General features: G+C 48.5%; 1 protein-coding gene across 1 annotated transcript in view; it reads right to left on the reverse strand.

The window, feature by feature from the left end:
* The window catches only part of ASTN2 (astrotactin 2), a 145,791-nt gene that overhangs the window by 23,965 nt on the left and 95,337 nt on the right, over nucleotides 1-26,489 (reverse strand). Inside the window, exon 7 of the mRNA XM_014952355.1 lies at nucleotides 8,501-8,642. Coding sequence (XP_014807841.1) covers nucleotides 8,501-8,642 — 142 coding nt within the window. The remainder of the gene's footprint in view (nucleotides 1-8,500; nucleotides 8,643-26,489) is intronic.

Here is a 26,489-nt window from a genome sequence, read left to right on the forward strand (position 1 = left end):
ACAAAACACAACCCTCAGACCCTACGACTTTTTTTTTTTTTTCTTTCAGAAACATTTCAATTATGACATAAGCTTTGGCTCCGAGGGTTTTCAGTGAAAGCCAGGGTATTTTCTTTCCCCTTTTCATAACAGAAACCATATTGCTGTATAATCGAATTTATCTCGTTCCTGATGAGGGAAGTGAGTGTGTGTGCGAGGTGACCAGGGGCGCTGAGGGCATGTGTGCTGGGAGCAATCACTCTGAAGGTACTCAGGGCAAACATCCTTGGCAGTACGAGGTGGCACCAGACCAGGGAGACCAAGCAGAGACCAAGTGGGCCATAGCTCCCCCAGGGAGCACCACCCATGGCAAGTCCCACCTCCTCAGGTTGTTTTACAGGTGGGAAAACTCAGGAAGAAGCAGCTACTTTGAGGTTACTTGCTAACCTTGGGTGTCCCCATTTTACACTGACCCTACTCTGGTACAAACTCAGCTGAAGCCAATGAGGGCGATGGCTCTGCCAGTGAAGCCTTGAAGATGATGCTTCCAAAATGGGGATCACCAGCTAAAGCCTCAGGGCATTCAACTGAAATTGGTCCCAAAACTCCTGACCAGTCCACTTTTAAGCAAAAGAGCTAAGGAGCAGCAGCTGCAGCGGAGGAATTGCAGACCATGCCCTACCACACTCCTGCTCCATCATCTGAACCCAGGGCTGCCTTAGGTCGAGGGGAGTAACACCTCCCTTCGACACCATGTAAGATGGGACCAGCACAGAAAAGCCCACTAAAAGGAAAACAGCCTTGTCCCATGACCTTCAGGAGGAGAAGGGGTGGCAGAGCTGGAAGGGGTTGCTGTGTGCTGGTAAGATCCAGTGTGGCACGACCAGGAGATGGGTGCTTACAGATGTAATGCTATGCACAAGCCAAAGAGTAAAAGATAAAGTTTGTATTTTTTAAATAGCAAAAAAAAAAAACAAAACCCAAAAAAAAGAGGAAAAAGAAAATAACCAAGTGCTCTCTAGGAGACATGGCTGGTGAGAAACTCTGTGCTGTTGTTGTTACAAGAAAAGGATGGAGTGGGATGTGCTGCAGGTGTCTTTTGAAACAACAACAACAAAAAAGTTTAGCTAGTTCTGCGGAATTGCAGGCAATATATGAGATATATGCACATTGCTGGTCTGAGCTGGGACACATCTCGTAAGGTAATGGCACCCAAACTTTGCCTCTGGAGTGTGGAGAAGATGACGGACAGGTACGATCAGTTTGTGACTCATCTTTTTATTTGGATTAGCATCACCTTTTGGGCCCAGTATCTCCAGCTTTTGGGATCTGGGGTCCCATCCATAGTCTGTCTGAGCTGATCTGCTCCATGGGCTGTGGGTATGGCTCCATCTCCAGATATGACCTGTGGGTGCACTAGCAGCTGAACACCTGGGCACCAGAGCAGCTTCTTGCATCCTTCCTGGGGCTTGTTTACGGATACAGCTGAGCTCCTTCTGGCTACTCCTTAAAGCTAGAATTAACCTATTAAAAACTCAAATTGTCTGCAAATATCAGGTTGAGCTGCTACTGGCTGCAGGGAAGTAGTCAAAGGGGGAGGCAGAAACTTCCCATCCAGCATCAAAATGTTGGCTAGTGACCCACACGTGGCAAATCCAACCATCGCTTTGCAGGGACAAAGTCTGCCCGGGGTGTCCAAGAGCCACCCAGCCTCAAAACAACCCACAGTGAAGGGACCATCACCCTAATTCTATGATTCTCTGATTCTAACAGCGACCTGGGCAGGAAAACACCACCAGCACCATACTATGTGAGGCACCAGCTCCAATCCTGCTGCAGACCAGCCCTGCCAGCCCGGGCTTGCACCCGGTTTGATACCCCCCTCGCCCTCCTCTTGGCTTGGGAGAGAGGATTTTCAACACCTGGAGGTGTTCAAAAGACGGGTTGATGTAGCGCTGGGAGATATGGTTTAGTGATGGTGTTGCTTTTTGTTTGTTGTGTGGGTGTTTATTTTTGTCAAAATTAGGTTGACGGTTGGACAAGATGATCTTCAAGGTCCCTTCCAACCTAGAAGATTCTGTGATTCTGTATAAAGCCACGGGACTGTCAAGTGAAGGTGGCCACACTGCGTCTGGCGTGGGATGGCTCCCCCCTGCATCATCTCCCATAATTTAAATCCCAGGATGAGCACGGGCCGAGCTTGTTTTGGGCTTTGGCCATCCCAGCAAGAAGGCAAGCGGGACCCGGAGCCGCAGCCGTGAGGTAACACTGCCTCTGTGTGTCAAAGCCCTGGTGCTGCCCCCAGCAAGGCCAGCCCAGCATCGCTCCTGCTCCGAGCAGGATGGAGATGGGATGGAGATGCGGCGGCAGGAACTTCGGCTCCACTCTGGCAACAGAGGGGAAACTCCAGCCAGAGAAGGGGCATCACCCACTGGCTCTAGCACTGTGCAAAGGGGAAAAAAAAAAATGGTTTTGCTGCCAGATTGGCTTTGGTGGGAACAAAACACCCCACCACTCTGAGAACAAAGAATGAGAGAGGGGAGAGTGTGAGACACCAAGCCAGTCAGCAGAGTTTTCCAGGCCATGCCATGGCTTCCTCAACTTGACCTCTCAGCTCTCAGGTACCTAGATCCCGAACAAAACACCCCACCACTCTGAGAACAAAGAATGAGAGAGGGGAGAGTGTGAGACACCAAGCTGAGTTTTCCAGGCCATGCCATGGCTTCCTCAACTTGACCTCTCAGCTCTCAGGTACCTAGATCCCAGACTGCATGAGGAAATTAGGAGGAGGAGAGCATTTTTGTGCAGGAGGCACTGCTTAATCCCCTGAAAAAGAGCAATTCTCTGAAGTGCTTCTCTGAAGTGGGGCTTATGTGAGCTGTGAGCAAGGGTATCCCTCGACAGTGCTCAGCTCCAGCCTGCTGGAGAGCTTCAGGCATGTCACATCGCCTCTCCCTGCCTCAGTTTCCCTAGCTAGGACATGGCCAACAAGAACAGAAATTATTTTCCCTTCTCCTCACCCATTTTTTCCCCTACAAGATAAAAGGAACACCCACTCCACGCAATGAATTCCTTGTGTCCTGGAAGGGGAGAGGGTTCAAACCTGACTGTAAGAACCAAGTCAACGTAGGCACAAACCCAACTTTTAGAAGGGCAATGGCAAACTGTCAGTACAGCAACTCCTGGAGACCCTGACCAGACCCACCTAGGCTGGGCTGTACACACAGATACTGAGAGAGAGCTTAAAACCTGAGCTTATAAAGAGAACAGGCAAAGAGAGGAAGATTAAAGTAAGAAAAGCCATCTGCTCACATCTACTCAGTAGAGCAAATGGCAAAGCTGGGAAGAACCTCCAGCATCTTGATTGGTCATGAAGAAAGCGTCAACATCTTTTCCATGGCTTCTATATGCATACTGTCCTGATGTTGGAAACTTCAACAAGAGCCCAACCTTCCTCCATGCACAGGACTTCATTAACATCAGCAGAAAGACAGACTATCTCCTCCTGCTGAGCCCGTGACCTCCCTGTACACGCTGTCTTTCATGGGGCCAACCCACCTCCATCGCAGGGATCCCCACGTACCCAGATGGGCCCAGACCGCTCGGTGCTGGACTCAACTTCGGCAAAACCACACCCAAGCCAGCATTTGGGCAGCCTGGTTCTGAAACAACCCTGAACTGCTGACGAAGGATGAGCCAGCCTTTAGAGCACAGGCCTGGGATTTAGCAAACACTTGTTCAACTCCTGACTCGCCTTGTTTGAGCTTCCGCAAGCCAGGAATGCCTGAGAAGGAACTACAGCCATCCCCTGCTCGGCTTCAGAAGAGGTGGATTCAATGAAGCAGCACAGCTCCTGTGCACACAGGGGATGCAGCCAAGGGCTGTAACAGATGTGTTTTAACCCATGCCACTGAGCTATTTGGGATCTGCCTCCGATTGCTCCAGTGCTCATTCACGTGTCTTCCTGACGGAAGACCAACAATAACAATTAGTATCATATAAGGAGCAGCGGATTGCTGCCAGCATTCGCACACTCTTGAGCACCAAGGGTTTCCATTCCATTTTTTTATCCCTGCTATGCATAAGGCAGGGGTCAGTCAACATTAATCAGCCTTGTTCTGGGCCAGCTCCTTTAACGTGTTCAGCTTGCTGAGCCGCGATCGCTGCCTCCCTGTGCTACGATGGGTTTCCCCCCACTCAATGCCTTTGCCTCTTTCCTTAAGGCCACCAAAATAAAGTATGTTCACTGTTCACCAGCACGTGATGACAGAGGCTAAGCCTGGCCATGCTGGCGGTGGCCTCCAGACCCTACCAGGGGATGACGCTGGTCAGGAAGGTCTTGGTGGGTCTTGGCTGCAGATGGAAGCCTTGTGTTGCCATGCTGAGGTCTAACTGAATCCCCTTCCATCCCACGGCAGTGCCCAATCTTCATCTTCTAAGAAGGGGTTTCCATCTTTCCAACGCTCCTGCAATGTGCTCTCCCAGAGCCTTCGGGCTGGTTCAGGATCACCCAGGGGAAGCCCTGTCTGAGCCAGCAAAGGGAATGTAAATTCAAGGCTCCTTCTCAGCACATGAACACACTCCAAGGAAAGGCTCTGGAAGGGATCCTGATGACTTCCATATTATTTCCAGTAAATTTAGTGCTGATTCTTGGCACAAACACCGGAAATGAATAGGCTGGGTCAGGAATGTAAATAAAGTGAAACATTGGGATTTAATCTAATCTATAATTATAGTATCTGTGGCGCAGAGAAGTTGGTGTATTTGCACTGCAGCTCCATTGAGGAGCTGGAGGGGGTTTTCACTTCCCTTTCCAAAATTTCCCTTTTTGGCTGAGGGATACTTGGTGTCTCCCCAAGTATCCAAAATGAACGTGCTGGGCTGGCAAAGTTGCTTTCCAGCAGCCAGTCAGGTACAGCTCAGTGAACAGGCATCACCAGGCACTTGGGGAATGACAGGGTGAGAAGCAAAGATGGATGAACAAGGGAGGTGGATGAGCTGGGCTGAAGGCTCAGGGAGGCTACGGGATGCACAGGGGAAGCTCCTCTCTCCACAGCAAAGAGCTCAGTTGGGTTTATAGGGTGCTGAGCTATATAAGGGCCATAAGCAATGTAAGTTTGGTCCTCTGGGGTGAGTTTGACCTCCAAGAGAAGCCAGAGTGCTTTATCTTGACTGGTGTTTGGTGCTTGGTGCATCACCAGGTGCCCATCACAGCATGGTGCTCCCAAGATCCCAAACCATCAGTCTGATTGGCATGAACCGCTGTCGGGACTGACTGGTCCATGCAAGATGAGCACTTAACAGACATGTAGACATCTCTCCCTCCACCTTCCTCACCCCATCCTCTTCCAGATCCACCAGGGAAGAAGCTTGACAGACCGCTGTGGTCCAGCTGACCTCAGGGGACAACAACCCCCTCTCCTGTGATGCATTTTGCCAGAATTATAAGACTTTTGTCTTTGAAGAGCTTAAAACAAACTTGACAGTCTTCAAGGACCATCCTCAGCGTCCCTGTGTGTGTGCACGTGAGCACATTCACGTGACTGGAACACGGACCCCACACATGGGCACCCACATCTGACAGACCATCAGGAGTGTCCACACGTGTGCACGGGCGTATAGAGCACGTGCATTGCTGCTGACATGAAATACTTTCCCTCTGCAAACCCTCTGTGCAGGGACTAACATCCCAACCCCGATGTACTACAGGCAGGGGAACGAAAAGGGCTGACAGGGAACATATTTTCTTCAGGCTGAAATCGCAAAGGACAAAGAAATTAGTTCTCCTTTTGTTAGTTTATGTTTTGAAATTACAGAAGTCTCTAAAGCAGAGGAATCAATCAGACTGTGTTTATTTGTTTGCTTGTAGAACATTTTTTGGTTTTGTTTTTCATGCTCAAGCCCAGCTTTGATCTCAGGCTGGTAATCCTCCAAACGAATGGTCAACAGCAGAGTGTAATTGCCATAGGTACTACAGAAGAAAAAGGACAGGATGTCTGACACATTTACAGAGCAGAAGAGACTTCCACGGTCTCACAGTCCCCTCTCTCGGTGTATGTGATACCCTTAGACTACTGAACATGCAAAAACATTTGCTTTTGAAAAGCTCTGGTGCTGCAGACTCTGCGTGCTCACCTAATAGCCTAGAGAAAAGCACAGGTCCCTGCCGAGTTGCTATAATCAGCATTATACCCAGGCCAGAGCCTTCCAAGGTAGGTATTTTTCCACAGAAACAAATGAAACAAGCAGAAGAAATGACCCCATGCCCGTGTTTCTGTTGTTGTTGCATCTGTGAGGGCTCAGAACAGAGTGTTACCCTCCCATTTCACTGTTCTGGCTTTCTTCAGGCTGTGTCGCAACTGTATGGACATCTGAGCAAGAGGAATATTTAATGTGTGTGCCCTACGTATCTGAGAGTGCCCAGATGCTGAGTAAACACTGGTGAGGTCCCAATTTGGAGCAAATGTGTGTGTGTGTGTGCTGGATTCGCGTGCACCCACGGCTGAGCATCCCTCCAGGCAGGTGTGCTGGGACAGGCAGCAGGAGATGCCGAGGAGGATGTGCACGTGTGTGTGTGTGTGTGTGCACGACTTCTGGATGACCAGGAGTGTGAGTCCATGCCCCACGGATGCCAAGATGAACGTGTGTCCGTCCATGTGAGCTTAAGTGTGCGCAGCCTCGGGAACGGCGTGCCAAGCCCTGCTGAACATGAGCTGCAGGTCGGAGCCAACACTGTGCGTCACCCCAGGGCCTGTCCCCGCAGAGGGACGAGGTCCAAAGCTCCTCGTTGCCAGGGGACTGATGCCTGCTGGCTGCCTGCAGCCAGGGCTCCCCACAAAGAGCTACTGTCCCTCACCCAGGGGCACCCACAGGGAGCGGGAGCTGCCCACAGCCACCCCCAGGCCATGGGGCATCACCGACCTCTGCTTACCCCCCTCCACAGCAATGTGCCTCACAGCCGTCAAGCAGAAGGCTGGCTTTGACCAAAGGGATGACAAAACCCTGGACAAAGCCTTCCGCCTTCCACCCAAGGCTCTCCCAGCCCTTTGCAGACATCAGGAATTAGATCACGGAGCCCCTAAAGCAACGGGTGAGTGCAATTATCCCTACCCAGCAGATGGAGAAGATGATTTGGCAGCCCAGGCTGCCCAAGAGCCAGACCTTCTGGCTCCCAGCTCCGTGTGTTCACCTCGGCAGCAGCCTCCCCATCAAACCCAGCGGCTCTTCCCTCTCCCAGTGCCCCTGGCAGCCCTAAGCCCAACGGCTGAGAGCTCACCACCGGCCGCTTTTATGGGCGGCGGGTTATTAGCAAGCTCTGCGGTTGCTCCAGCCTCTCCCTGGCACCTTGTCAGAGCAGCCCAGTTCCCAGAGATATTCATAATTATATTAATGTGTTACATACACTTCGCAGGAAAACATTTGAAATTATTAAATGGCAAGAGGTATCACTTGGAACCCGCTCCTGGACATGGCCCCGCTCAAGAGATGCGCAATAAAGGCTTCTCCTTCTTCGGAGGCTGTCAACATACTTAACTGGGGGGGGCGGAGGAGGAGGCAAAGGGAAAGTATTAATCAAGATCTTTAAAAGTTCTCGCTGACAGACCATTTGCCAGCTCTTGCTTTAAATGCTTTTGTGGTCCCATAAAAAGTTTCATTACTCACTACAAAATGTGTTTTAATTATTACAGTCACTCTGACATTAAGCCCTGGGTGTTTCTCTCTTGCTTACTCTGTCTCTCCTCCGCCTCTTTGCCTTTTTCTTCTCTTTTTTTTCTCTCTTACTCTCCTGACTGCTGCTATCCTGCCCAGGACAGAGGATGCCTTGGCTCACAAGCCAGGTTGGAAAGCCCAGTCCCCCTCCAAATGATAGTGAGGTTGAAAAGCCCAGACGCTCTCCAAACGATAATGAAGAAGCTGTTAATATTCAGATGTTGAAATGATCCCTTTGTTTAGGACACTAATTCAAACAGAGAATCCAATCCCCTGTGCTCAAAGGATATCTCAGAAGAGTCAAGTAAGTAAACAAAGAAGATCAGTAGAGGCGTGACCAGCCGTCCCTGCAGAAGAGGCAGATGGATTTGGTGTCTCTGATCTGCTGTACGTGTCCTACCACATAACCAGCAACCTGCATAAACAACACCTATCACACTTTTGACATCTGGCTGTTTTGGTTCACTGGGGATTTGGCAACATGCCTCAATCTGACCTCATTAGCCCAGTTCACCCATGAGAGACAACCCTATCCCACCAGGCATAAGCCTCAAAGCCCAGCACTGAGAAAATGTGAATTATTCCAGTGGAGTCTCCCAGACTCCCAGTGCCTCCCATGCCACACCATGCCAGCAGACACTGGTTTTCTATTTCACCAGCTGAGCCTAACACTCAAAGCAACAGAAAGAGTCTCATCATCTGTCCATGTCTGGTGGAACATGGTGCTACCGAAAAAGGAAAAATAACAATTAAATAATAGCATTGGAGATCCCCTCTTGTCCCCAGTACCTCCCCACACGTCTCTCCTTACTTGTACAGACCATCTGGTTCCAGGCACTTGAAAATGACTGAGTAGAGGCTGGTTTCAGGGACATCTCCGTGGCTCCTACCCGCTGCCACACAGGATGTTGCAAGGCCAGAAAGCAAATCATCCGCAAAGCTCAAGGATTCTCCTGGAGAGCAAAGAGATAAGCAAGACCAAAACGTCAACGCAGGTGCAAAATTATTGCTGACCATTTTAAAAAACACCGTAGGAGCACCTCTACATGGGACAGACAATCAACAAACTCTAGCTGGAAAGGCCCCAAGTCTCTATGTAGAATATCACCTGTGGAAAAAGCAAAAAAGTAGAAAACACACCTGGGCCATCAGCTGAAACAGGGACCCACTGCAGAGACCAGGGGCAGCGCTAAGACATCTCTCGGGCAGTGGAAGGATGCACTCCCAGAGCCTACAGTGGGGACCCACTGCAAACATCACATGAGGGACCACCATCCAAGGATGTGGTCCAGGTCCCCAGATGAGCTGGAAGCCTGGCAAAATAGGGCTCTCCTGCCCTAATTGGACTTCAATTCATAAAGGGGACACCACCTTTTTGGAAAACCAGCTGCCACAGTGAAATGTGTTTCTGCTATATTAGATTATCAGGAAAGGAGGCATTTTTAGACCTTGGATGGAATTGCTCTCAATGTGCTGGGTTGGGTTTTTGTGTGTGTGTGTGGTTTTTTTTATTTTATTCAATGAAAACCAGTAGCTTTGCATTCCCTTTCATGCACACTCTGCTGGTTCCTGGAGCTCTGACTGGAGCTCCTTCAGCTGTACTGAAGAACACTCACCCCTTTACAAGCCTTCGAGGGAAAAAAAATACTAATTAAAAATGTTGAAAAAAATTTTTTTTTGTCTTCCAGTTTATAAATTTTTTTTTTTTTTTGTCTTCTGGTTTATAAAGCTTATTAAGCACTTAGATCACGACCCAGCTGAAACTGAAAACGCTCCATTTATTAAGCTTTTTGGGCCTGATTATCCGCTGCCGTGCAACCTGTCTCCTTGCAGCGGGCAGGCTGTCCATCAGTTAGAGCTCATTGCATTCAGTTCCCATTTTGCATCGGTGTAGCTGAGAGCCCAAGGTACGAAGCAGTAAAAAAACACGGGAGCAGCTGCCTCGGTTGTGCCCCCGTTCCCAGGGATGGGAATGGGAGAAAGGGCTGCTGCTGGAATTATGATGGTAGAAGCAAACCTGGACCCAGATTGCTGTGCTGGGTACCTTGTGCATGTGTAAATGTCACCACACCGCAGCGGAGGGAGGAGGAGAATTCCCTTCTCAGCGCTTTTCTGTATTTTTTCCAAAAGCAAAAGTGGCTGAGGACTACTGAAACGAAGCACAAGTCTAGATTCTTGGTACAGACCGTAAGAAATAACCCAGTGGCGTGACCAGCCCACACCATTTCTCTGTGCTGCTGGATTACCCAGGTAGAATTAAAAATCCCCTCCTCCCCAGGCCCCCCAAACCGCATTTGCGTCTTGTCTCAAAGCACACAACCCAGTAACAAATGTCCCCCTTGGCTACAGAAAAGAGCAGCAATAAATTCTTTTCCTCCCTAAAGGAATCCAAGCCTTAATTATTCATTTTAATGCTCCCAGCACGACTTGTTCTTTCCAAACTTTTTCCAGGCAGCCTTGTCACCGGTCCCTGCAGCTGAATCCAGTCCCCAGCCCTGGGTCCATACCAAACCCCAAGTCGACTCAACGGGCAGGTTGGGCTGGCAGCAGTACGAGCCCTGCTAGGAAGTCACGAGCACTGGATGGCCTTGAGCAAGCCCCTTAGCTCCGGGTTTCTGGTTTAAACAAACAAACAAAACCCTATTGCTCATTTGCAACTTTCATGTCCATCCCTTTTCATACAGCACCAAGCTGGATTGGGGAACTCCCTGTCACCAGAAGTCATTGAGAACAGACCCTGCCGTGACTTACAAACCAGATGAATCACAAACACGTAACGAAGAAGCAGGACTGGATTGTGTTGCTGAGCTACAGCGGGAGCTTTCGAGCCTCTTTCAGATCCCAAGCAACCAGCTTTTAAGCAGGAGAAAACTTCCCGGGGGGACAGATCATCCCATGGGTACCTGTTGTGGGACCTCACACCTTCCCCCAGAGCACTCAGGGCTGACAGGCAGCCGATGTGGGGTAGGAAAGAAAATAGCTGGGCAGAGAGACTGTGATGAGCAACCAGGTGAGACCAAGGGGAGATTTGCACTGGCAGTGCGTGGACACAAGGAGCATCGCTCAGGACATCTGTGCCAGGGAACACAAGAGATGGGACAGGAGAGAAAAACACAGGGCTGAGACAGGGAGTGCAGAGGGTGGAATGGGAATTGAAGGAGACTGGAAATGGGATGGAAACCGTGATGTGCACCCAGCGAATCAAAGCATGTATTACAATTGCACAGATCTCTCTCCTTAAGGCATCCACTAACTTCTGAATGCTCATCTTTCATGGTCTCTCTGGGTAGGTTTGAAGGCAGAGGAGCAGGCTGGCAGAGAGCAATGCCCCAAAACACAGTGGCAGCCACATCATGCAATGGTCTGGTTTGCCACGGAGTCCCATCAGATGTGCCAAGGTTCTGGAGTGCACTGCTGTCCCCCCACACGGGAGGAAATGAAGGTCTCAGGGTCTGTCAACCTCATGTCACCTTGGGTTTAGCCCAAACCCTCACAATAAAATCCGTACAGCAAGAGGGTGCTTTGTGTTCAATCCCGAGCCTCTGGGGAACCTTCCCCTCTGGTTGGCTCTGCTACAATCAAACAAAAGCAAAGAGGTTGTTATGAAAACAGCAAAACAGATGCTAGAGGAGGTGCCGAAACCTCAGCCCCAAGGCCGGGAGTCCTTCTGCACCTGTGTAAGCAGCAGCAAGATCGCTGGTGGTGCCCATCTGGATGGACCACGGAGCAAACTCAGGGTCGGGAAAGGGACACCCCGGGGACAAACCGACTGCCTGGAGCTGTCAATCCATGGTGAGTGCAGGGAGCCACATTCTCATACTCTCCCCAGGGTGAAGCAGAGCCCACAGCAGCTTTGTTTGTTCATCTCACACACGAGGAATCTTTCAGCCCGTGATGCTCTGAGAGCAGCTGAATTTCACTGAATTTCACTGAATTTTTAGAGTTGGAAGGGACCATAGAGATCATCTAGTCCAACTCCCCTGCTAAAGCAGGATTGCCTAGAGCTTGTCAGAGCATGTTACTCAGGAGCATCCAGGCGGGTCTTGAAAATTTCCAAAGAAGGGGACTCCACAAAGAAGGGGACTCCACAACCTCCCTGGGCAGCCTGTTCCAGCTGAAATGAAATTTCCCAAAGCCTTCCCTAGGACCAGAAACAGATTTAGACTGGGACCATCACTAGGACCAGTGAAATGCAACAACCAAGGAACAGATGCATTTGCCGGCATCGCAAGAGGATGATGGACTGTTAATGCTGCCCTACAAAGTAAAAGTGGTCTTGGGATGCTGTGACAATGCAGGAAGCTGACCTGAGTTCACAAGGCAATGGTGAGAGCCCAGAGCATAGTGTTGCTCATCTCTGCTCAGGAACAAGGCACAGGGACAGCAGAAGAGAAATCTTCACAGGGAAATAACAAAAAGCACAAGTTTACCACACAAGCAGAGACATAAAAAGGCCAAGCAGAAACACATAACTCTGTGAATACACCAACAGGGCAGGCACTCAGATGGAAAATAAATATTTAGGCTAATGGGCAGTAATGGCAAGAGAAAGTAAATTGGATATGAATAAACGGATATGAATTCCCTATTCCTGAGAAGGGCAAATAATCTAACTATCTTTTAAGAAGGAGTTTGATCACTCTATAAAAGGGATTATATGGATAAGTAGCTTGTGATGGAAAGCAAAGGGGCTTTTCTTTCCCGTCTGGACTTGTGTTCTCGCACTCCCTGCCAGCAAATATAAAGAAGGATTTCATCCTCCCAAAGCAGCCCCGAAGCACAAACCTTCTAGATTGCTGTAGTATCTTTGCTCGCATTATTAAATTTCAGAAAGAATCCAAAGGTTCTCTGCAGAGTAAATGATAGCTAAATAGATCATCTCTGTGGAGTAGGAGATATTTTATTGACCAGACAGCCATCTGTGTCCTTCATTAATAGTAATAAATAATTGATGTCACACTAAATAAAGCAATAAGCTGTTACAGATATCAAGGACAAGTGACCAGCTCCTGTGAGGATGCCTCACCTGCGTTCACTTCTCAGTAGCAAAAAATCCAGACCAGAGCTCGACATCACTACGGTAAGTGCTGTGCATGGAGCAAAAGATGGTGCCTCCTGCACAGCGATTAGAGGTGTGAGCCATCGTGCTCAGCAAAGGGATGCTGATACTCCCAGATGTACACCAAATCCCTGCAAGACTCTCTTCCCCCTCATCTCCACGCCAGTACCTTGCCAGGACTGGTCTATCCCAAACCATCCAGTTCCCCAGGCAGGTTTTGAAACTCAGTCTTTGCTGCACTAACAAGCACTGGGAAGATGCAGCTCCCTCCAGCTGGCATTTTCCTTCTCTCTCCAGCGTGACCACTCGCTACTGCCTCGTCCCCTTCCTCAGATAGGGCTGTGGAGCTTGGTTTTTTAAAAAAACATGTATCTTACACTGATTTTGGTGTTGTGGTGAGTCAGAGCTCTCCCTAAAACAGAGGAAAAGAACAGCATGCTTGGAGCTTGCAGGGGGGTTAGCCCCATCTTACAAAGCTTTGCAAACTTCTGGTCACACCAGGTCTGGTCACACCAAAGCATTTAGATCAACCCACCAGTGGTGGCTCTGGGATGGCCACCTGGGAACCCAACTTGATGTCTGGTCTGGAGGAGGAGGACACCCCCGACTCAGCTGCCTGTCTGCAAGGCTGAGCTGGCAATCTGCTCTCCAGCCAGCACATTTCTAGTGGCAGGAGGCTCGGATGGGCAGGAACAGGGACCGAGGAACGCAAACGGATGGGAGCAGGCCCAGACCGCTCGCTCACGGCATCCAACAGTCTCAGTCTGCCTCAGTCCTTCCACCGCGCCCCGTGCCAGCCCCCAGCCGCTGCGGACAGCAGGCAGGATGAATCACCTACCAACCATCCCACCAAAGACAACAAGAGTTACAGCGTTGAGCTCAACCAGACTAAACAAGAGAACGAGGCCAAGAGCCTCCAAGAGGCTAGAGGAGCAAAAGGAAGCTCTGGGACCCTCATAGGCCTTCCCACACCTTCAGACCGTGTCCCCATGCTGAGAGCAGCATGGACAAAACCCAGGTGGTGCAAACCAAAGTGGGAATGAAGATGAGAGGAGACCTCCCAGCTGTGATTCACCTTCAAGATTCCTAGAAAGAGCAAGAAGGGGAAAGTAGGAAGGCACCAAATGTCTCTGTCTTGACAGCTTCTTTACTAGACTGGATGAAACCAAGCCCGCAATGCTACCAGTCACTTTCTTCTGATTGTGGTTTTCTCTCTCTGTCTTTCGCCCTTTTGCTTTTTTTCAACCTGTTTTCAATTTACTCTTGTGGCATCTCTGACTGTGACCTCATTCTGGTACTTAAAGGGGGGTGGGGTTGGGGGAAGAGCGAGAGTGTCCTTTAAAAAAGAAATGAAAGAAATCATATTTTATTTAGCTTGGTTGGTTTTGAAGCTTTAGCAGAAGAAAGATTAACCTTTTCTGCCTAACTTAATGAAAACAAGGAGAAAGCCTGTATGGATAAATAAATATCTGTGTGGGTATGGAGCAGGCACGATCGTGTTACAGCCCCGGTGGAGCTGTAATGGGGAACAGGCGCGTTCCTGCGCAGCGGCTCCCAATTCCTGATCCATTTTCAAGGAAAGAAAAACAGAGTAGAATGTCAGAGGCCCAAGTGGGCATAAACGAGGGAGCCCGGGGAAGGCAGATGGGGCCCAGCGAGGACCTCCGTCCCCGGCAGTGACCTCCGGAGCAATGCCAGAGGAGCAGATGGAAAAAGAGACCTTACTCCACTTTGCTCTCGCCAGGTTCTGGTTCCTGAACCGAGGAAACAAATGGCACGCTCAGCCCTCCAAGTTTGTCACCTTTTGGGGGTCCTTGTTCCACTCTCCTCTTCCTCCAGGGCTCTGCAGAGGAGGAGGGGAGGTTCAGAGGAGGGATGGGAGCAGAAGGCTTGGACCGGGTTTTTGGATGGGTAGATGGGGAGCACAGGCTTGCAGGGTGGTTCCTCCACAAGGAGGTTGTGCCTGGGTTTATTGTGCTTCGGATCTGGCACGTGGTGGGGGAAGGCAGAGAAAGGTGGTTTGTCTTGGAGATGATGGGCTGATTTAAATTAGTGTAACATAACTTTAGGCGATGGAGCTGTTCCGATTTACATCAGCAGATGGTCTGTCTCGCTGATCCTGGTGGAAGGATGTCAAAACCTCCTTCCCTACATGGCTTGCCAGATTATAAAAGAAATAAAAAGGCCTAGTTATTACTAAAAAATCTTCTGCCCACATTCTGGGAGCATCCATGCACGCCAGCCTCTCGTGTCAGATGGGAGCCTAAGCCCCACGCCCTGCAGCCTCTGAAATAATGTCTTTGTCATGACTTTTCTCAAAGACACATCCATCGGGAATCCCTCTGGCTGGGCAGAAGCTGTCTAGGCTGAAAGAGAAAAGCCAGTGATTATGCTGTGCAACTTCGGGCACAGTTTGTGACCCACTTGCCAATTTGTAGAGAGGTGCAAATTACAGTACTACTCCAAATGACTTCACCTTGCCTAAGTAATGAATTTGGGGGAACTTGCTTCATATGTCTGTATGCTACTAGACACATTAATAATGACGAAGGGCTCTTCTTCATCTGGGCTTCCCAGTTCCTCTGCTGATGGAAAACTGCATTTGTAGATGGCTAAATTTAGGGACCAATGCTTTAGTTGAGCTAAGAGCAAAAGTCGCATTCCAGTGCCACAAAAGTCCCTCAAACAGCTTCACTGGTGCTCTCCAGGGCTAGAACTATGGAGTGACCAGGCAGAACTGAAGGATGGGCTATTTTGTACTGTTCGTATCAAGAGAAGCCAGTAGAACAGAATGAAATGGTCTTAATTTGGATGAGCTGCAACATTCCAAAAACACGATGCACAAGGCTAATCATGAGTGTATTCTTCTTTTAGGGTCATCAGTAGGACTCACTGCTCCTTCACCTGAGCTCCCCACAGACTGCTTACCACAGTTCTTCCACAGTCCGTATCTAAGACCTCAGAAAAACTGCTTCAACTCATGTAAAAACACATCACCTCCTCCATCTCCCCCCAGGCAGTATGCTGCTGGAGGAGAGTGAGAATTAATGCATTTCATTCTGTGCTGTGAGCCCTCCAGTATTTCTCAGGGTTCAATGGGTTGCTAAGGGTCAACCACAGCCAGACACAAGCTGACTCTGCTGTGCTTGGAGCCATCCAGGCATGAGCCAGTTCCAATCTCAAAGCCACGTATTCACATTAGCACGGTGGAGAGTCCAAGTGAATTTATCTATTCCCTTGGAGTTTGTTTTTGGACTCTGCAGCATGTTAAAATAGTTACTTGATTTCAAGGCAAAGTGGGAACCCACTTGTGCTGGGAGTTGTGCAGGCACAAAGCAAAGACACAAGCTTTGTCCTCAGATACTTCTTGTCTGGCAGAAGATTTTGCCCATCACCACAGATCTAGTTCTCACTCTCATCACCACAGATAGTTCCCACCCTCATTCTTGCTTTCCTTTCATTTTCAGCTTCATTTTAATTAGAGGTTTCTAAACAATAGACCAGTGGTCCAGACCACTTGGTGGTCCCCAAGGCCTGTAGTCAGCAGTTTGTAGCAGATCCAAAGACTGCATGGAGCCTTATGTTCACCAGGAATCCCACCAGCCCTGCTCCAGCCCCAGAGCCACCCTTCTACAGCATTAACTGATGTTGCAGATACTTCAAAGATGCAAAAATCCCCATATTGTAACCTCTTTCCTCCTAAACATGCATGAAGCTACTGCACTCTTGAGGTTCTTGGTGGAACGAGCTACTGTCTGAAGATTACTCCCAAATTTTGGATGCAAAGATGACCCCAAGGAGCTGGGCTCCACCAGTCCAGGGCACTGGGATGTTCCATCTTCTGCTGGGGTTAAGATGACTAAACTTGAAAGTGAGCAGCTTTCACTGAGAGACTGTCAGAGGACAAATCCTGGGATCCTTCCTTGAGCTACTGTCTGAAAATTCCTCCCAAATTTTGGATGCAAAGATCACCCCAAAGAGCCGGGCTCCACCAGTCCAGGGCATTGGGATGTTCCATCTTCTGCTGGGGTTAACTAAACTTGAAAGGGAGCAGCTTTTTCACTGAGAGACCTGTCAGAGGACAAATCCTGGGATCCTTCCTAAAGAAAGGTCAATAACAAGGTGATTCTGGCCAGTCCCAGTGGGCCCTGGTGATATACCTACAGCACGTCTGTAGACACATCTTGCCTAGCACACAAACTTCCTAACCTGCCCAGTACAGGATGGTCTACAAAGAAAGCAGAAGAGACCTGTCAAACACCAGGATCAGGTCCTTTGTTTCCAGCTCTACTGAGCACTTTCTTACCTTTATTTTCAGCTTTTTATGACCAAATACTCCTGCAGTTTAATGGCCCTCAGGAACCCCACTGGCTGACTTGCACCCACTGAAGATCAAGCCTTACACACACACGTGCAAATACCAGAATAGGAGGGGGAAAGAACATTTCCTAGAAAGCAACTCAGTGTGCAATTAACCACTAAAACCATAATTATCTTGGGTGATCTGTCAAATCAGATTACTTTAAACCTATGCTGAAAAGCTATCAGCTGTGCTTCACTTCTCCTTCCACTTGTTGGGAAAGTGGAATTTTTGGACTTCTTGGGTCAGCTAATTTCTTCTCTTTTGCCACTGTTGCCTAACCCTGCCCTCAGTCCCTTCTTCCACTTCATGACTCATGCCGGAAAGAGAACCAAACCACTGCCTGTAGTGGCAACCAACTTAGAGAAACTACTCTTTGGTCGCTTTTGTTCTAAATAGAGGCAATATGTGTAGATCCTGATGCTCACAGAGAATTAGTGATAAGACTTTGGACCAGTATATTCCACAGGGCTCAGCATGCACAACTGCAGCCAGATCCGCAGCCTGTTAGCCAACTAACACTTACAAAAACTGGTCCTGATGGAGGGACCACTTGGAAGCAGACCTCTTATTTGGCCCTAATACACATTTTCAGACATTTGCGAATGTCGGGGCAGATCCTCAGTTCATAAAATCTCCTGTAGCTCCCTTGAAGTCAATGGAACAATAACAATTTACACTAGCTGAGTTTCTGCATCCTGGCTGTGAGCTATTTGGAACAACTACACCGTAATGATTATTACAGATATTTCAGATCGCTTGTCTAAGACAGATAAGAGAATACCACTGCATAAGAAAATAGAGAGTTGGTTTGCTATGATTTCCAAAGAATTATTGACCCATATCTCACAAACATTTACACATGTTTAACTTTATTCATGTGAGTTGTTCCATTACACTCATGTGCCAGATAAACTAATGTCCACGCTTGCAGGACCAAGGTTAAAACTTGTGCAAGCACAGCGAGCTCTAAATGTATTTGTAGATATGTTCAGTTACCTCAGATTCAGACTAGAAAGCATGTCATTGACTGTGCCTCTTTTTATAACTCTCCATTTATCCAAGCAGGTATCACAAGAGAAGCCAAAGGATAAAACTGAGAAAAGAAGCCATAATCTGACCAAATTCAGAAGGCAGAAAACACCCACTCGGTCAGGACTAATGTATGCAAGAGTTGACATCAGTTCTGGAACAAGGAATTACCTGGCTTATCAGAGCATATTCACAACAGCTTTCTTAACACAGGTAATGAATCATTCACTTATTGATTTCTCCATAATGAAATTAACATTTTTCTTCACAGTTTTGATTCACTAGAAGACACAAGGCAGTGAAGTGGAGAAAGAGATGGGAACCTCTTGGCCATGAGGAGTCTACTTCAGCATCCATCATCATATCAGCTGTCACTCCATCTTTTCCACTAAGACTAGGAGGTGAGACAGGATCTCCTGCACCACTGCTGTCCCACCGCTCACAGGGACAAGATACAATCTCTCATTTCTTAAACTGAGCTGATTTTGTTTCCCTGGGGACAAAACACGTCAACAAGGTGTCTGACACCCAGAGACTTCAACGTGCTTCACAAAGGTGATTAATACCACTGATGACAGGGCAGCATTTCCATCCCTCAGCCAAGACCTGAGCTCCATTAGGATACACCTGCACAGCAGAAGGCTGCAGCATCATGAGAGGCGGCAGGTGAAGGAGCAGGGACGCAAAGAAAGGAAATTACTTTTTCAAGAGAGCAGGCAAAAGGAAAAATTGAGGTGTAACCCAGAGCCCTAATCCAGATCTCCAACCACTAATGGCTGGCTTTCATCTCTGAAAGACCATTAACCCTTTTTTACAAGGGAGCAAACTCCAGGCACTGGGGATACCTGCCATAAGCACACAGCAGAACATTGGCACAGAAGGAACACCTCCTGCTCTGAATTTTAAGTCATGTTTCCCAGAAACCAAGACAAATCAATCCTGGCATTGACAGGAAAGGGGAGTTGTTAGTAGCCAGGACAGCTCAGATGGACCATGTCCACTAGAAACCCAACTCACCAAAGGCCCTCTATGGTGGGAACAGTTGTTTGACTCCTGGCTGTCCTTGGCAAAGCGAGGTCTCCGGGCACAATTCCCATCCCCAGGATCACCGATCGCTCTGGGATGGTTAGTTGGAGACACGTCATCACCAGCAACTGTGCAACATCTTACCCCTCAGACGACAAAAGACAGATTCCCAGAATGAGCAGAGTGGGATTAAGCCAAGTGGTAAATGGATTCCAGGGCTGTTCCAGGATCTGTGCTGACGAGGGAAGCCAGTGCCAGGTAGCCAATCCAGACCTTGTACGATGAGGTTATCACATCCCTCCTTTCTTCAAATCCGTAAATAGAACCCAAACATGGCTTGGTCCATGTTAAAGAGATAAGGTGAGTCTCTCCCATCCCTTGCAAAGCCTGAAATAGTAACCCCCCCTACTCCCTATTCCATGCATCAAATGTAGGATGTTGACATTTACCAGTAGGTAAAACTACCCAAACAATGAACCCTCTCAGGTCTCTGTTCTCCCCTCCCTTCCCCTGGTCCCCTGGAAAATGTTCATGAAGTGAAATGGAAAAAAAAAAAAAAAAAGCCAAACCAACCCAAACCCCAACAACTCAAACCCAAAGCTTCCTAAGGCTGTGGAAATAACACGTAGAGAAGAGTGAGTCAGGCTCTGCTTAGTGCGCACGGGTCACCAGTCCTGAAAGCAGAGATGATTCACCAAGGCAGCAAGAACTAGAAGGTAGAAGAGGCTGAAAAGAGGGCTCAGAAAGAAAGTTATTATCAAAGAAGGGGAGGAAATACGAAATGAACTCATTCTGGGTTCCATCCACCTTGCTCTTTATCTCAAAGAGAACTGACCCAGGATGACTCACTTGACAGTGGTGAGATTATTCCCCGTGTGCTTTGTCCAGCCTTTCCTCATGAGAAGGAGGGCAAACAGGCTGTAAGACCTCAATCCATCCCATCCCCTGCCCCTCCTTCTCTTCTTCCCCTGCCTGAGATGCTCAGCGGAGCCTCAGATCCCTGCCGTCTCTGCTTCACTGCTCCTTTCTGGCACCTATTCCCTTTAAATTTGGCATTATGGGACTCTGTTTTCCCCATAAAAGATGCCTTCAAGGAGATGAGAAAAGCAGGGCCTGCCTAGGAGCATGGCACGCCACGGGGAGCCCCTCCTGGATGCCACTGGCACAGAAAGTCCATTGTCACAAGAGATGGAGAGGAGGACGGGGCTCAGGTGCCTGGGGAGAACTCTGCCTGCCAGAATGCTCTCCTGCTATTCCTCTATTCATCCTTCCTCCTCAGCCGTCCCGTCCCCTGCCTTTCATTTAACAACCATAAAAATTCAAACACAAGAAACTTGCTCTGAAAAAACCCAAAATCCAACACACACACACACATACACAAAAAAAAAAAAAAAGCCAAAAAAATCCTCCCTCTCAAGTTCACAATGAAAGCTGTAAAACTTTTTCTGCTTGGAAAATTCTCCCGGTCAGTTTTTCCTACTGTTTAATCCCCGCTTTGAGTTACACAGAATGAGTAAACACGTTTTATAAGGTTCTAATTCATACCTAACCCATACAGTTTATAGCTTAACATAGTAAAATATACACACACACACGCACTTTTTGTACATATATATACACACATACACACACACTCTCACACACATATGCACACAACAGCCATGGTCCCACTCCTGCGAGCCTCCCAGCAGCTCTGATTGCTCTGGCATGTGCTCTGCTCCGAAAGATGCCTGGTGTGCTTAGGTGTGAGTTAGCTGGCCTGGGGAGTAGTTTCTGCTCCAGATTCCTCCTTTGTAATAAATAATTAGTCAGCTTTGCTAAGGGAATGGCAGGACCCACTGCTCCATCCCTGGAGGACTAAGGAACACGTGGTATCCCAGGAACAATTTTTGTCCGCTTTCTGCCCAGCGAGGACCTGGAGCGTAGCCCCGTGGCTGGGCTGGAGGAGCGGCGTGGAGCTCGGCTACCATGTGGCCATGGCCAGGAGCCAGGCAAGCATGTGTCTGTCTGAAAGGCAGCTCTCTCCTGGCGGTGATGAGAGCAAACCTGAAGGTGGTCACTCAGTCTGAAGGTGGCCAATGGTGTGATCACCTCCAGGTGTTGCTCCGGAGGAAGGCAGGCAGCCCTCACACCAAACTCCTCCGTGTAGGGATAGGGTCAGCCCCAATGGGGCGTTGCAAATGTCCTGCCCTGTGCCAGCCTCTGCACCGAGCTGCTGGAGAGGCAGTTCCCCCTCCACAGTGTAACCATGTCCTCCACCTTTGCTTGGGACATCGGAGACCAACCGTGATGTGCTGTGGGTGATATTAAGGCCAAAGAGCTACCTGAACCTCATTCTTCCACTCCAGCTGTTTGAGAACCAGCCACCACCTCCTGCCTTTACCTCCCCAGAGGCAGAGCTGACCAGTTTTTGCCCAGTTAGACATAGGCTCTGCTCCAGGTCGCTCTGATTCTTCAGCTTTTTAACCTTGTGTGGGCAGGGCAGATGGAGCCCTCTTGACCGATAGTGAACAATTAGCTAATTCCAGCCAGGAGAAACACATAGAGACCTTGTGAACAACAGCAAACCCCAACTGTCCACAAGGAGGTCTACCTTACCATCTCTGATAGGTGTCTCTGCAGCTCTGGTACTCCCAAGCATCCCCAGGGTGAATAGCTGTGCAGATGAGATCAAAATCTCAGCACCAACACTCCCAAACTGCACAGGGGGAACCTCATAAACATTTTGAGCTGCCTGCCAGTGGCTTTGAACTCGGCTGTAAAACCAAGGTAGGAGATCTTTATGACTATTGACTAAGGAATTGCCTCTACTATTGCTCTGAAGAAGGAGGCTTCTCTTAAGCTTTTGTGATTTGAGTTTTCCTGCTTGTTTCCCCCAGCAGCTTGCCATTAAATTAAACCGAGCGTCTCGTACAGTCCCATACTTCTGTCACAGAGAATAACTGTAAGTGATTAAAGTATCATTTCTGCTATACCTCTGTGAGACCACAAGAGATCATTTCCTCAGAGGAGAAGAGAAACAGAGACACAGAGAGACCTGTGTCAGTGACACAGCCGGATTCTCTGCCGATCCACATCCCAGCAGCTCCGCTGACACGAGGGGGAACGGAGCAATTTGTGCCAGTTGAGAGCCTGGCTCTAAATGGTGCTTGGTGCAGTGCAGCTCCTCTGAGCAGGAAAGACAAGACAACAACTAAAATACACAAAAAATGCCCCAGACACTGGATTCTGTGGTTCTCTTCTTGCAGCACTTGTTTGATTTATGGGATCCGCTGCCCTGAACCCCATGTATTCCCTGATGGGTTTTCTTCTCCCCGAGGGCATCAAATTAACCAGCACAGAAATCAGAGTGACAATTAACTTATTTTCATTTCCTGACTCACTGTCATACCTCCCATCATCTTGTTTTTCCTCACCCCTGATTATTTACCCCAGCCCCAACCCCTCTTCTATTCAGAAACCAAAGAAAAAGCAGGAACAAACATAACCCCCACCGAAAGGCCAGGGCCAACTGGAAACCTGCACCGCCTGACCTTCATCTCCTCAACTTTGTCTTCTCACCCTCCAGCACAGCCTCCACTCAGGCTCTCAGTAACCCATAAATCCCAGCAAGCAAAATGAGTTGACCCCTTGAAGTCATCTTTTTAAGTCAGGGTGCCCCCGCATCCCTTAAGTCCTCGAGCAGCCTGGCACAAAAGCCACCTCTCAGGAGGGAGTTTGTCTCCAAAGCTCCAGGTCTCTGTGAGCAACCACAGCTTCAGCTGCCAGGACCACGTCCCCAGGGGAGCCAGCACCGTCACCATCCCTGCTTTTCTCTCTCTTTGTTCCTCCTGCCCCTTGCTGCTGTTAAAACCAAGGCTTCGATTTTTCAAGCACAAAGATTGCTTCAAAGACTCAGACTCTTATTCTGGGAGCTTTTTTTCGGGGGCACACAGTCCTCCAAGGGTGCGGAAAAGCACTCTGGGTCATCAAGGTGAAATCATGGACATCATTCCTGGCCTTTTCTGTGATAACTTGTCACTTGAAGGGAAAGACAAAAGCTATTCTTTAAGCTAGTGATTTGAAGTTGCTTCTATCCCCCCAAAATGTGAGATGGGGGGGCCCTCGGGCCCCTTAATACTATTTTCATTTTCCTCCTCCTCCAAGAAAATAAACCGAGTGTTTGTTTCCTGAATGCTCTGGTCTGAGAAAGGGCAAAACTTTCCTCCGGGAGCCAGGTGGCTGGAAAGGGAAGGCAGAGGCAAATATTTGCCGAATTTGTCAATGAGCTCTTATTCCATCTTTCTTATTAATATTTATTTAGACATAATGTGAGGGAAACCTGCTCAGACCACAGCAATGTGGGAGAATCCGCTGTTATTCTCCTCATGCCAGCTACTGGTGGGGAGGGGGGAGAGAAGAAAAATGGAGACAAAGAGAGAGTGTCAGGGAGTTCACAAGCAATTTAGAGAAAGTCAGGAACCTTTGTCTTGACTTAGCAGAAGATTGGACGCCTTGAGAAAGTCAATGCATCTATGGACCATGTGATGGGTCAAAGAGGTTGAATAGCTCGGCCTTCCTTGCTGATATTCAAGGCACAAGTGTAGTTTTGAGAGAGAAAATTATCTCATTATAGAGTCTTCTTTTCTTTTTTTTTTTTTTTTTTCATTTAAAGGAAGGAATCGTTAATGACATGAAGACAAGCAGAATAAACTGCAATCCCAGGTTCAGTAAATTGTGTGAGACGAACCTGATGTATTTCTTCAATGAGACAGTTCATTCCCCAGACACGAGAAGTGTGGTACAATCTAATTTATCTGGGGATCAAGAGGCACTAGTCCTGACACGACACGGGTAATTATTAGGTAAGCTTGAAAAGATGGGAATTAGCAGAAGGATTATAAAGCAGGTAAGGAACTGAGTAACGGACAAATGAAAACAGGCCTATGCTGAGAAGAAGAGTGATGGGAACTGAGTGGTAACTAGCAGAGTTCCTCAATGATCAGGCTTGTAATCAATCTTATTTCTCACTGGAAATACAGCAATGATTTTAGCACTGATGAAGCGGAATGCATTATGGGTGCACAGGAGATCAGAGGATCAGTCAAAAGAAATTAAAAGATCTTGAGGGTTATAGTAATACAAGTGGAATGAATTCTCATGTTTAAAAATGCAAATTAACTTAGAGATAGATATTAAGACACTTTTTTTGTTAGCAGGAACCTCTGCAGACAGAAACAAAGGAGAAGGAGAAACGCCTGGATGCTCTGGCTGGTCACAGCACAACCACGTTGCCCCTGGACGAAAGCTGGAGAAAAGGAAAGGAAATTTTTGGATCAGCTTAGAAAGGGTCTTCCAGTTGGACCAGAGAAGAATCAAATCCTTTAATAGCAAAAGGCTGAAGGTGGTGGGCCACCACCTGCCTCACTGAAGAGAATCACAGAAAGCCTCCAGTCCAATCTCTCAAAGCAAGGCCAACTGCAAAGCCTGGGCATGGCTGCTCGGGGCTTTATCCAGTTGAACCTTGAAAACCTCCAGGGACTCCTCCAAGAGCCACCAAGAAGCTGGTGTATAAATAATCACTGCTTGGTAAGAGACATCCTACTGGACTGTGGTGTCCAGGAAGAAAGACATGGATGGAGGCATTTAAAAGATGTGTAGATGTGGCACTTAGGGACATGGCTTAGTGGTGGACTTGGCCGTGTTGGACTCCATGATCTTAAAGGTCTTTTCCAACCTAAATGGTTCTGTGATTCTCTTTCTTCAAAGCCCCAGAGTGGTTCAGGGGGTACACCACTGCGAGCACGTCCCCTGTTGCCCTCCACTGGATAGAAGGAGAATGTCACACTGCTGTGTCACGTCTGGGGACAGCACATCCTAAAAGCATCTCCTCTTTCAGTGGGGGGAATAGTCTGTGCTCTGGGAATAGAGCTGAACTCTGGCTCTGTTTTCGCTCTGTCTCGTGTAGCAACAGCTGGGGGACATAGGTTTGCTCAAACCACAGCCAGACGATTGGAAATAAAAACGATATTCATATATTAATTAACATCTGGTTACCCGTCTAATTACACGATACAATGTGCATGAGTTTTTTGTTCCCTTCATACTTTATGCATTGAATGAAAACTAAACAAATGTTGCAAAAGCAACACTGCAAAAGCAAAAAAACAAACACTACCCAAGTTTGTACTTACAACACTTACTGACACATCAGCTTAATTAACATGTAAAGGAGGACATGACTAAACCATGACGACAAAGACGATTGGCGACACCGAACTGGAATTAACAACCAGTCTGGTCCAACCTGGCCATTTTTCATTAAACTGGGCTTCCCTTTACACATAGTCTTAAAAAAAAAAAGTAATAATTTGTTAAACTGAGCAGTTCAGGGCCTGATTTAGCAAATTATTACTTACCCGTTTTCAAAAGCCGCTTTTAATGAGAACCGGCCCTAAAAATTCCAGTTGGGCTCTAAAGCACCGTCCCAGAGGAGCGGGGCTGATGTCACCCTGCCTGCGCAACGCGCCTGCCAGCGCCGGGTGTCTTCTGCCACACTTTGGGGACGGAAACAAGGGAGGAAGGAGGGGGGAAGGAAAGCCAGATTAATTAAGAGAAGTCATCACTCAGGTTGTCTGGCGGTAGCACATTGTCCCGTGCGTGTGGCCGTCCCCACGCGGCTGGCAGGATGCCTGGTGGCCCCCGGGGAGGTGATGGGGACAGCGTGTCTCTGCGTGGGTGGCAGGGAAAAGAATCGCTAAAGGCTTGGCTTGGAGCTTGGTTCCAAGCTTTTTTGAGACCAGGGGTGTTGAGAGAGGAGGCAGAGGGGAGAGCAGAGCCCCCTCGTCCTGCCCCACCACCAGCCACCTGGGGGGAATGAATGGCCAACAAATGCTGTCCCCCTGAGAAATCCAAACAGGTGGAATGAAATGCTGTCCCCCTGAGAAATCCAAACAGGAACTTATGAGATTAAACACTTTGTCAAAAAGGCGGCTTAATTAAAAACACAACAACAACAACAGACCCAACCCTAGGGTCACAAACTCCTCCCTGAACCCAACAGCAAGATGGAGAAAGAGGAGTCTTGGGGCTGGCAGAGGTGGAACATCACAGGGTTTCGGGAAGCAGCTCGCAGAGACACGGGGCTCCCCAGAACTCACCCCCCCAGCACCCGCCCTGCTCGGGCACCGGGCAAGTAACACAGCTCTGATTGATGCTGATGCCATGGAGGGAACATAAAGCAACTCCTCACCTCCTGGGTGGACTGGTGGCCACGCCAGAAGCCAGCACAACAGACACATACAGGTGCAACTGGGATATGAGCACACATCTCGGATGTGAGCT

The sequence above is a fragment of the Calidris pugnax genome, unplaced genomic scaffold (genome assembly GCF_001431845.1).
Source record: "Calidris pugnax isolate Ruff unplaced genomic scaffold, ASM143184v1 scaffold135, whole genome shotgun sequence".
Classification (NCBI taxonomy): Eukaryota; Metazoa; Chordata; class Aves; order Charadriiformes; family Scolopacidae; genus Calidris; species Calidris pugnax.